At 41.5% G+C, this 11,803-nt stretch overlaps 1 protein-coding gene and 1 long non-coding RNA gene across 2 annotated transcripts; both read left to right on the top strand.

The window, feature by feature from the left end:
* The first annotated feature begins 1,468 nt into the window (after window positions 1–1,468).
* Window positions 1,469–4,214, top strand: LOC111950777 (proteasome subunit beta type-6). Its single transcript, XM_023968654.2, has 6 exons — window positions 1,469–1,611; window positions 2,106–2,173; window positions 2,403–2,534; window positions 2,754–2,883; window positions 2,978–3,122; window positions 3,953–4,214. Exons 1-6 carry the CDS (start codon window positions 1,519–1,521, stop codon window positions 4,078–4,080), a joined length of 696 nt encoding a protein of 231 aa, XP_023824422.1. The 5' UTR covers window positions 1,469–1,518; the 3' UTR covers window positions 4,081–4,214.
* A 1,722-nt stretch (window positions 4,215–5,936) lies between these two features.
* LOC111950913 (uncharacterized) lies at window positions 5,937–8,254 on the top strand. The gene is made up of 2 exons (XR_002875540.2): window positions 5,937–7,018; window positions 7,155–8,254. It is a non-coding gene; the product is annotated as an uncharacterized lncRNA (long non-coding RNA).
* The last annotated feature ends 3,549 nt before the right edge of the window (window positions 8,255–11,803 follow it).

Below are 11,803 nucleotides of genomic sequence, written 5' to 3'. Positions count from 1 at the left end.
ATACAAAAGAACTATGGTCAGAACGTGACACACCATTTTATATATATATATATAAAAAGTACCAATCAAAAGTTTGGACACATCTACTCATTCAACGGTTTTTCTTTATTTTTTACTAATTTCTACATTGTAGAATAATAGTGAAGACATCAAAACTATGAAATAACACATATGGAATCATGCTGTAACCAAAAAAGTGTTAAACAAATCAAAATATATTTTATATTTGAGATTCTTCAAATAGCCACCCTTTGCYTTATTTTTACTCATCAGCCGTGTCTTTGTGAGACGGTGAACGGAGTAGGTGAACGGATGATCTCCAAATGTGTGGTTACCACCATGAAGCATGGAGGAGGAGATGTGATGGYGTGGGGGTGCTTTGCTGGTGACACTGTCAGTGATTTATTTAGAATTCAAGGCACACTTAACCAGCATGGCKACCACGGCATTCTGCAGTGATGCGCCATCCCATCTGGTTGCGCTTAATGGGACTATCATTTGTTTTTCAACAGGACAATGACCCAACACATCTCCAGGCTGTGTAAGGGCTATCAACCGACCTCAACCCAATTGAGATGGTTTGGGATGACCGCAGAGAGAAGGAAAGGCAGCCAACAAGTGCTCAGAATATGTGGGAACTCCTTCAAGACTCTTGGAAAATCATTCCAGGAGAAGCTGGTTGAGAGAATTCCAAGAGTGTGCAAAGCTGTCATCAAGGCAAAGGGTGGCTACTTTGAAGAATTTCAAATATATTTTGATTTGTTTAACACTTTTGTTGTCTACAACATGATTCCATATGTGTTATTTCATAGTTTTGATGTCTTCACTATTATTCTGAAATGTAGAAAATAGTTTAAAACAAGAAAAGATGTGTCCAAACTTTTAACTGGTACTGTATATACAGTATATATATATATATATATATATTCCAGACTCTGACATTGCTCATTCTGATATTTCTTTCTTTTTACTTTTCCAATTATCTGCGTATTGTTTTGTATTGCTAGGTATTACTGCACTGTTRGWRMTAGAAACACAAGCATTTCGCTGCACCTGCGATAACATCTGCAAATCTGTGTACGTGACCAATCAAATTTGATTTGATTTGTTGCAAAGCTTTCCCCCAGACCCACATGAATCCCACTACATGTTTTAACCACCAACCCAATCAATAGCAAAAGTACTGGAGCAAAATTCAACCTCCCCCTAAGGAATAATTTAAAGCAGATCCAATACCAAAGAGTGCTTCAGAGTTTGAAATATTCTTACTGAGAATATTATTTTGAGAATTCCCTTCTTATCATGTTATTAAAGCCTAAAATAATACTTCTAGAAAGTCTGGCATTTGGCTTTGTCATAGATAGATACTGATAGATAATGATTGGACTATCATCTAGAACCCCCACCCCTGGAGTTACTGTACTCATGCAATTCAGAAGGTGGCGATATTCAGCACAACAGAATATGTTAAACTAAACCTGTCCACCAGCAAAGAAGAGCATTATTTAGCTGTTCAATATGGCTGCGTACATGTCAGCGAACCATTCAGAAAATGCTTTTAGTACACATGATTTTGTACCAGAATGGGCACAAGAAGAAGTTAGCACTGGGGTGAGGAAATTGAATATAGCACCGTTCATCTTACATATGTTGAAGTGAGTTGCCCAAGCTGAACGCCAGGCCATTTACATGGCTAGCTAGCTTAGCTAACAATGAGACTGCAGAAGCGCTCGTCTATGTAAAGYTAGTTCGCTAGTTACAGCATTTTACAGATCTTGCCTGGAAACCCGACGTTGAATTGCATTGTCGGGCAGAAATTAGCGTTTGAATCCGGAAAGTTTGCTCTCACGACCACTACAAGCCAGAAGGTTGAATACAGTGGCATGTTAACGTACTTTGCCTGTTGTCGGTGTGGTAGGAATGTGAGACAATACATCCACAGGAAAGTAGAATTACATGCAATTCAACGTCTGGTTTCCAGGCAATGCTAGATCGTAAAGTTGCTAGCCAGTTAGCCATTGTTCTCTTCTACATAGCTAATGTCACTGAGAATATTTCCCCCCAAATAAAGCGATAGAGTGCTGATTCTTCATGTCTATTTGCAGACAACCATAATGGCTGTGGAGTTTGATGGAGGGGTTGTGATTGGTGCTGACTCCCGAACAACAACAGGGTAAGTTACTTTGGATCAAGCCGCTAAATGTAGGTCTCTTGCTGGCTTCCTGATCTAGTAGGTCTCTTGCTGGCTTCCTGATCTAGTAGGTCTCTTGCTGGCTTCCTGATCTAGGTAATAGCAATACTAGCTGGCTGATTAATAAATTGGCCTCTCTTCCACAAACATTTTTGTAATTTGCCAGTACAGCCTAAAAGTCACAATCCTTCTCTTTTGCATCTGTTTGTAGCGCTTACATTGCCAATCGAGTTACTGACAAGTTGACTCCCATTCACGACCACATCTTCTGCTGCCGCTCTGGGTCTGCAGCTGACACACAGGCTGTTGCTGATGAAGTCACCTACCAGCTGGGCTTTCACAGGTAACACCCTAGGGCCTAGGTTGTATGACTTTTAACAAAATGTTTAAATATTTTTTMAATAATTGGTTACTTCAACATTGACAAATACCTCTACACTAAAATAACTCCTCAGCACACAGCAATAGTGGGTCTCTCGATACCACTCAAAAATATTGTCTCAAGCGTGTCTGATTCTACATTTATTCACCATTAAATATATCTTCTCTGGACCTGCTGCAGTATTGAGCTGGATGAGCCTCCACTTGTGCAAACGGCAGCCAACCTCTTCAAGCAGATGTGCTACAGATACAGAGAGGAGCTGATGGCTGGCATCATTGTGGCTGGCTGGGACAAAAGAAGGGGTGGACAGGTGCGCTTCCAGCATCTGTATTTGGATCATACACTCTCACCACTTTCCCCCACTGTCTCAAAGAATTGTTATGTGACCCTTCCCTCTTCCCCAGGTGTACACAGTCCCAATGGGAGGGATGATAGTGAGGCAGCCAGTGTCAGTAGGGGGTTCTGGCAGCTCCTACATCTATGGCTTCATGGATTCTAACTACAAGCCTGGAATGACCAAGGAAGAGTGCCTTCACTTCTGTACGCAGGGTGAGTAAGGCCAGAGGTTGACAGTCCCGTGTAGTTCAGTTGGTAGAGCATGCAGCGCCAGGGTTGTGGGTTCGATTCCCGCGAGGAACCAGTACACAAAAAATATTAAAGTATGCACTCACCACTGCAAGTCGCTCTGGATAAGAGGAGCTGCTAAATGACTCACTACTGTAAGTCACGGGATAAGAGGAGCTGCTAAATGACTCACTACTGTAAGTCACAGGATAAGAGGAGCTGCTAAATGACTCACTACTGTAAGTCTCTCTGGATAAGAGGAGCTGCTAAATGACTCACTACTGTAAGTCTCTCTGGATAAGAGGAGCTGCTAAATGACTCACTACTGTAAGTCTCTGGATAAGAGGAGCTGCTAAATGACTCACTACTGTAATTCTCTCGGATAAGAGGAGCTGCTAAATGACTCACTACTGTAAGTCTCTCTGGATAAGAAGAGCTGCTAAAAATGTATAACAGTGGGTAATTCTGGTCCTGGAGAGCCGCAGTGTGCGCAGGCTTTTGTTCAAGCCCTGCAGTAACAAAGCTGATTGAAATATGCCTACTAGTGGTGTTCTAAATTGAATACCCTGATTACACGACGAGTTGATTCATTTGAATCAGTTGTGCTTGAACAAATGCCTGCACACACAGCAGCCCCTGTAACCCACCTCTGCTCTTCACAATGCCATTTGGTTGTTTCAAATCTCTTCCGCTACTGCTTTTCTAACCTCTGTTCACTCATGAATCATGACCACTGGATTGAAAAACACTTCATAGTTGTATATATGCAATGTGTTGGGACACAGGCTGTGTTGTTAACGTCCCTCTCCGTACAGCCCTGGCGCTTGCCATGGAGCGGGACGGTTCTAGTGGAGGAGTGGCCCGTCTGGCTGCCATCACAGAGGAGGGCCTGGAGAGACTGGTTGTTTTGGGAAACCAGCTGCCCAAATTCTCCAACGCATAGACAAGGAGCGGAGGGAAGTTGCTGTGCAGACAACGACCCCCACGTTCAAGTCCATTCACGTAAGCTCTAAACCTAGTCCTGTGTAGTTTTTGTAAAGTAAGATCTGGTTGTAATAAAAAATACTGAAACGTGAATACATTTGTGTTCTCATGTCTGTTCCCTATTTGATATTATTTCCTGGAAATGAAGTGGAATTTCACACGATATGCTATGAAGGATAACAGGAAAAACGTTTCTTATATGGGATAAAACACGGACTGTACAGATTAACACAGTATAGTTGGGCAGAAAACTCTCTTGGTGATAGTGGATCAGTAGACTGAGAATTGACCTTGGAGCATGTTTGAGAAGGAGTGAGTCAGTAAATGAGTAAGGACTGTAATACACTGGAGGCAAGTGTGTGTGTACACGTTAGAGTAAAAAAAGAGAGACTTGAGAGAAAGTGCCCCAGCACACTACAAGGGCATTCATCTGGAATGAAGCTAGAGTGTTCAGTCCAAATATGGGATGTTTTGCCATTTAACCGAGACTTGAGAGAAAGTGCCCCAGCACACTACAAGGGCATTCATCTGGAATGAAGCTAGAGTGTTCAGTCCAAATATGGGATGTTTTGCCATTTAACCTAAAATTTGTCAGAAGAACATTGGAGATTAGACAAAGATAAAAGGAAAGTTAGCTATGTCTGCAAGGTTACATTGTGTGGTTACATTAACGTGTTCACATTAGGCGATACACTTGCACACAAAAAAATAGCACATTTCCATGTGTGATCATTGAATACATCTGTCATAGTCCATAGCTAGGTTTTCATCCAATTGGTGACAGATTTTCATGCAAATATTAATAAACATATGTAAAGAAAATATGCTAATTTGCACGTCAGTGTTGTTTCCTCCAAACGTACTTTTGCGGATAAAAGTTGTGCGTGACGTAGCCTACGTAGTGCAAAAAAATGTATTTTTCTGCTTAAATTTTCATGTACCGAATAAAAATTGCATTTTCAACTCTACGGATAGTTTTGCCACAAACTGATGCATTAAATAGCAAATGTGCCTCCTGGTCTTGGCACRTGCTCTCTAGCCAATAGCTCGCAGATAGTGAGGTAGGCTAGTCTACATAATTATATTATTATGGATAAGGCCGATAATTAATTTTATTTGTCAAGCATCGATCATGTCACCAGAATAAGATTATCTTTATTTATTGGAAAGGAGCATCAAGATCACCGTTCACTTTCACCACCACGTGAATCATCATCATTTATAGTGGGAGAACACACACCATATCAATCGCGTGACTCCCAAGTTTACTTCGATATGATGGTTATTATATTAATATTTGAGAATACAGGCGTTTCCACCACCATTTATAGCATAAATGGTACCGACACAAAAAGATCCCACCATGTCGAACGAGCTAATTATCTATCGGCATATTATTAAATTGTACCGAAACTACCTGTTTTCCATCAAGGCTATTTTTATTTATACGGTATGACTTTACTCGCATAAAAACTGGATGGAAACGTGGTTATTGATTTAAAAAATACATGTTTTGATCAGATATAGGTGTAAGGTAATCAACATAGGTGTAAGGTAATCAAATGAAACAAATTAAATAAATGAAGAAAACAACGTTTAGCAGGCACTAGTTTGCATCATGTCTGTCTTGAGCTTTTGGCCATAGGTTCTCGTTGACAAATGTCCTCTTTGTTCATGCACCTGGGGAAAAATCTTTTGGCATTGTGAATCCAAGCCTGACATAAGTCTGGACTGATGTCATGTCATTGCATACCTTATCCATGGCCTGAAGGAGGATGCCATGGCATGCTTCTGGGCATGGCAATCATACACCTTCTACCTGTATTGTAATCTTGTATTTTATTTTACAGTATTGTATTGTACTTATGTATTGTAGTGGTCTTGTGTGGCTCAGTTAGTAAGATTATGGCCCAAGCGACACCAGAGTTGTGGGTTCGATTCCCACTGGGGTCACATAGGAAAATGCATGAACTCTCTGTTGGCACTTTGGATAAAAGCGCCTGCTACTTAAATGGCATATACAGTGAGATACAAAAGTATTGGGACAGTTACACATTTTCTGTTGTTCTGGCTCTTTACTCCATCCAGCACTTTGGATTTGAAATGATACAATGACTATGAGTGCAGACTGTCAGCTTTAATTTGAGGGAATTTTCATCCATCTCAGATGAACTGTTTAGAAATACAGCACTTAAAAAATATATAACAAATGTTTCTAAACATTTCTACCTTAATGTGGATGCTACCATAATTACGGACAGTCCTGAATGAATCGTGATAATGATGAGTGAGAAAGTTACAGACGCACAAATATCATACCCCCAAGACAAGCTAACCTCTCACCATTACAATAACAGGGGAGGTTAGCATTTTGGAGGGGTAGGATATTTGTGCGGTATGTAACTTTCCTTTTTGAAGAGGGCACGTTGATTCCTCTCCTTTGCCAAGTGAGTTACTTAAGTTGCAAGAATTCAGGATGTATCATTTCAAAAGATAAGCCATTATTTCAGATAATAAGAAGCTTACATTGTGTTGTTGCTCGACAATGTTCAAGTGTTTTCCACACCCTCCGGAGGTCCAAGGTTGTACAGCTTCAGAGTTCAGAGATTGAGACTGAGCCCAGCCCTCCTCTCCCACAGTCTAGCTCCCTGTCACAGAGCAGAGAAGATTTCTGCCACAGGATTCTATGTCAGACAAGATGACTCCCCACCAACAACCTCACTCTATTATAAACACATAAAGTATGCAATCAATGTTTGTAAATGCTCCAGTCAAATGCACTCTTACTGATAGAGGTCTATATCTGTTGCTTCATTAATGAAGAAGTGTCTCCTGAGCCCGCCACATCCTACAGCCCTTTTCAGATGCCGAGGTTCTCAAACAAACCCGAAGGACTAGTGAGTAAACCACAGACGATTAGCCTATGACTTAGTAGCCTAAACACATGTTTCACTGGGGCTGTCTTTATGTTTAATTGGTACAACCTCCTATGATTGAGGTAAAGAGTTTGTTTGTTGTTCATTACGTACACAGAAGGTTGGCGTGGTCATGGCAGAAACACCTCCAGCAGGATAGAGAGGTAACAAAAGGAGGAAGGCTGGGTCTTGGGAAACTACCCTCTCCGGCTGAACTGATGGGCCGGAAGAAGAAGGGGAGGACAGGGGAGCAGCACAGGGCAGCCAGGTGGTGCAAGCCAGAGTGGCAGCAGTGATGCAGCACAATGGGGACCTCTGCAGGAGACCGAGCTCTATTGATCAGCAAGTGTGAATATCCCTTATTCTACTGTGATGTCTTTGCAGAGTCTCTTTGGAACAAGCATCCCATCTTGCTCCTGGTGGGAATCTGATGATGTCATTTGTCCTGGCAACTGCTGATCGACAAGCCAAGGGGGGTTGGCAAGGCCCTTGTCTGTCCCATAATGAATTCTGGGACAATGGGCACACTGCAGAGTAGTAATTGTATTTTAATATATTTATCCAAAGCAGTTCACCTTGTATAAAGGGGAAATAGTTTGTATTGATCAGATTAAGAGTTTGAGGGAAATGTTTTGTATTGTTACATTACATTTGTTCAGATTTTACAGCTTAAAAACGCTGTACAACACTTGGACAGTTCATTTTATACCGGATAGCCAGGCAATGAAATAAAGGGAGGAAATAAATACAGAAAACTGAACATTTTAATTTGCATTCCAAGTGTGACTAGTATGGTCTTGAACTTGGGAGCTTTATATGAGGAAATATATTAGAGAAAACAAACGCTGAAGGATTTGCCTTGGCTGCTCACTTCACTGCTGTTTTGACAGCGAGCCCATTCCTCTTGTCTGAGAAGGCTTTCAGTTCTCGAAGGGCTGGCGAGGCAGTTTTTGAGGTAGTGAAGTGGGAGACTAGCGGCCTCAGCCTTCGACTGAGTCCATCTCTTAAAGGACTTTGACCTTGTTCTGTCAAACCCAGACAACCTGACTAGACATTTATTTCTTTATTTATGTTTAGCTTTCAAGGGGAATATGCTGTGCGGTAAGCCATTTCCTTCGAAAGCCAAAGCATATAAATCCATTTATTATAATGTATAGTGCTGCAAACCCATTGAACTGTGTTCAGTTATTAAAATCAGTTATTTTTATCAGCAACCTGTCTGTCTTGGTCACTGTCTTTCTCAAAACAAATTGTATTATGCATATTTAATTTGAAAAAAGGCATGAACCTTTGCTTTAGACTTCAATGTAGGATTGTCCTAATGGCATTATGTAGGCCTACTGTAGCCTATCACTTTGTTTTCACACGCCCTCCAAGTCTTGACATAAGTTATTTTGTAATTATAGAATGCATGAGTCATTGTTTCCCAAATGATGGGATCAATAATTCCTCGAGCCCATTCTGTCATGATGACATTCAGAAAATGAAAGTAGCCTAACATATAACAGGATCATTACAGCCCTTACAAAGCCTTCATTGACAAGGGACGCCAACCCCTCATCCCTGCAGCAGTTGCAATCGCCTGTGTGACAAAGACAAACAGTTGTACAGTAAATGTTCATGGCACATATCTCCTGTACGCGGTGTCGGTGTTCTTGGCTGCATCATGGTGCTGCAGTCCAACCGCATCAGAGAGATGCAGATYGAACTGCGGGAGCTGCGTCAGTGGACCAGTTTGGTGTGCGGGGGCCTAGAGAAATTATCTGCGGATGATATCTCGCGCTGCGGGGTAGGTGAGTTCACACATTTAGGCCTACTCCATAGGTTATGGGCTATAGGAAAAATAAAACACAACTGTAAAACTTTGCTTGATTTGTGAAGTATGTTTTTGAGAATTTATGAGAAGTCAATAAATATTCTTAGGCTATACTCACTAGGCTATTTCTGATTTTGAACTAAGAAATCAATCAACATGCTTATTATTAGCCTAATGCTTAAAAAATAAGGCCTATTATCCACCACTCTTTTCAATGGAGTTGAAGTCTGGAAAAAGGATGACAATTAGGCTAGTTGATTGTTTACCACATATCTGAACCATCTGATTCCTCTGAGGTTCACATCTGGTTTTTGATACAGATATCTGACTCCCACAGACCTACCAAATGGGATGGAATTAGAGGAAGGAGGGAGAGGTGCACTGGTCAGTCTCTTGTAACACACACACACACACACTCACTCACTCACTACGTTGGCACTGACTACAATACTTTCCAACATTCTTTTGTCTCTAACACACACATACACTTCATGTTTGTGTTTGTTATCTCAGATGAAGATGATTACACTCTGGTGAAATGGGCTTTAGGACAGAGTCTAGGGGAGGGGCTGCAGGTCTCTGGTGAAATGGGCTTTAGGACAGAGTCTAGGGGAGGGGCTGCAGGTTCTCTGTGAAATGGGCTTTAGGACAGAGTCTAGGGAGGGGCTGCAGGTCTCTGGTGAAATGGGCTTAGGACAGAGTCTAGGGAGGGGCTGCAGGTCTCTGGTGAAATGGGCTTTAGGGACAGAGTCTAGGGGAGGGGCCTGCAAGGTCGTCTGGTGAAATGGGCTTTAGGACAGAGTCTAGGGGAGGGGCTGCAGGTCTCTGGTGAAATGGGCTTTAGGACAGAGTCTAGGGGAGGGGCTGCAGGTCTTTGGAGAAACGGTCACCATGGTAACTGAAGGGACTTACTTMATCTACAGTCAGGTAGCCTATTGAAACATAGACATATTGTCTGTCATCTCTTGAGAGAATGTCAAGATCCCCTCTATACCATCGCTTTGTTTGTGTTCAGGTGCTGTATAGACGCCACATGAACTATGGGTCATGTGATCAAGAAGCGTCTACATGGTATCGAGACCAGCTTGATGACGTGCATACAGAGCATGCTCAGCAACATCACTGTGGCCCAAAACACCTGCTACACAGCCGGTGAGTCTTCCCAACCCCAGCCAGTGTGTGTTGCAAAYGAAATTCAAATTAATTACTTATAATACGGAACACAATTACTGCACTACTCCACCCAGTGCTGAAGTTCCTGGTGTTTCTCCCACAGGTGTCCTTTACTAAGAGCCAGGATCCACTCTGGAACTCTGCATTCCCAGGAAATCCGCTGGACTCGTCCTCAAGCGTCACACCACTTTCCTTGGCACTGAGTGATGATCTAACACAAAACCATTTCCCTCCAGAACCCTACAATCCATTCCCTCAGTATCTATTACMCAACATGCAGACCTACTGCGTTGTGTTACCTCATATTTTATGAACTCTTATCAATGTAAAATGCCTGCAAGTATTAAGCAGCCAGTATTTTCCTCTCAGCGTTCATGTGGTAGTATCCCAGGTACAGAAATGTTACCAAATATCACAAAATTGACCAGAAGCCTACTTCAATATTGAAAAGTGCACTGATGTGATGTTTGAATTCCACGATTGAAAATATATACATATTAAATAATCTAACTAAATATTATACAGTACTACAGTGTACAGAATCATTGTACATTTCCCTTTGTTAAATTCGACTTTCTCAGTTTGTAATCCTTGGAAGACTGATATATGAGCCAACAGGGACCTCTTGTGGTCAATTCATTAGTGACTATGATACGTTGTGGTCAATGGTTCTGGAACATTGGTACCGGTACTCAGCTCCGGTGAGGTCCTACCCAAATCAAGCACGGATTATTTCGTCATGTAAATTATTCATGACGTCACTCGCGCGAAACTATAAAAGTTGCGCCAGCCACACGCAATCACAAGCCGGAAGTTAACCACGCCCTCCTCCTTCCCCTATCGGCATTGCCTCCTCTCATCCCATGAGATGACATGCATGGATAGAAAAGAGCAGAAGCTCTGAGATATCCAATCAGGCTCCAGTCCTACCTACCTAACCTATCACCTACCTACCACCTAATCGACATAGCGTGAAATACCGATCATCAAAATGCCCAGAAAACGCAGCTCCTCAGCCCGACCCGCCTAGGACCAGGCTATTTTTTTGTGGTATCTGTACTTTACTTTCCTATTTATATTTTTGACTACTTTTACTTCACTACATCCCTAAAGAAACCAATGTACTTTTTACTCCATACATTTTCCCTGGCTCCCAAAAGTACTCATTATATTTTGAATGCTTAGCAGGATAGGAAAATGGTCCAATCCACTGCACTTATCAAGAAAACAAACCTGGTCAACCCTACTGCCTCTGACCTGGCTGACTCACTAAACACAAATGCTTGGTTTGTAAATGATGTCTGAGTGTTGGAGTGTCCCCCAGGCTATCAAAAAAAAGCAAAACATTGTGCCATCTGTCTGGTTTGCTTAATATAAGTAATTTGAAATGATTTATACTTTTACTTTTGATACTTAAGTATATTTTTGCAATTACATTGATACTTAAGTATATTTTATACCAAATACTTTTAGACTTTTACTAAAATAGTATTTTACTGGGTGACTTTTACTTGAGTCATTTTCTATTAAGGTTTCTTTACTTTTACTCAAGCATGACAATTGGGTACTTTTTCCACAGGGCAGGAGACATTAGTTGAGTAGGTTAAACATCTCACATTAGTTGAGTAGGTTAAACATCTCACATTAGTTGAGAGAGAGAGATAGACTTTTACTAAAATGTATTTTACTGGGTGACTTTTACTTGAGTCATTTTCTATTAAGGTTTCTTTACTTTTACTCAAGCATGACAATTGGGTACTTTTTCCACAGGGCAGGAG

The sequence above is a fragment of the Salvelinus sp. IW2-2015 genome, linkage group LG23, assembly GCF_002910315.2.
Source record: "Salvelinus sp. IW2-2015 linkage group LG23, ASM291031v2, whole genome shotgun sequence".
Lineage (NCBI taxonomy): Eukaryota > Metazoa > Chordata > Actinopteri > Salmoniformes > Salmonidae > Salvelinus > Salvelinus sp. IW2-2015.
This window is presented reverse-complemented; position numbering and strand designations above follow the sequence as displayed.

Bases quoted from the DNA above. Each gene is read 5' to 3' on its own strand.
- LOC111950777 (XM_023968654.2), top strand. From the start codon at position 1,519: ATGGCTGCGTACATGTCAGCGAACCATTCAGAAAATGCTTTTAGTACA. The intron at 2,884-2,977 runs GTGCGCTTCCAG...CCTCTTCCCCAG, and splicing joins ACAAAAGAAGGGGTGGACAG to GTGTACACAGTCCCAATGGG. The intron at 3,123-3,952 runs GTGAGTAAGGCC...CTCTCCGTACAG, and splicing joins CCTTCACTTCTGTACGCAGG to CCCTGGCGCTTGCCATGGAG.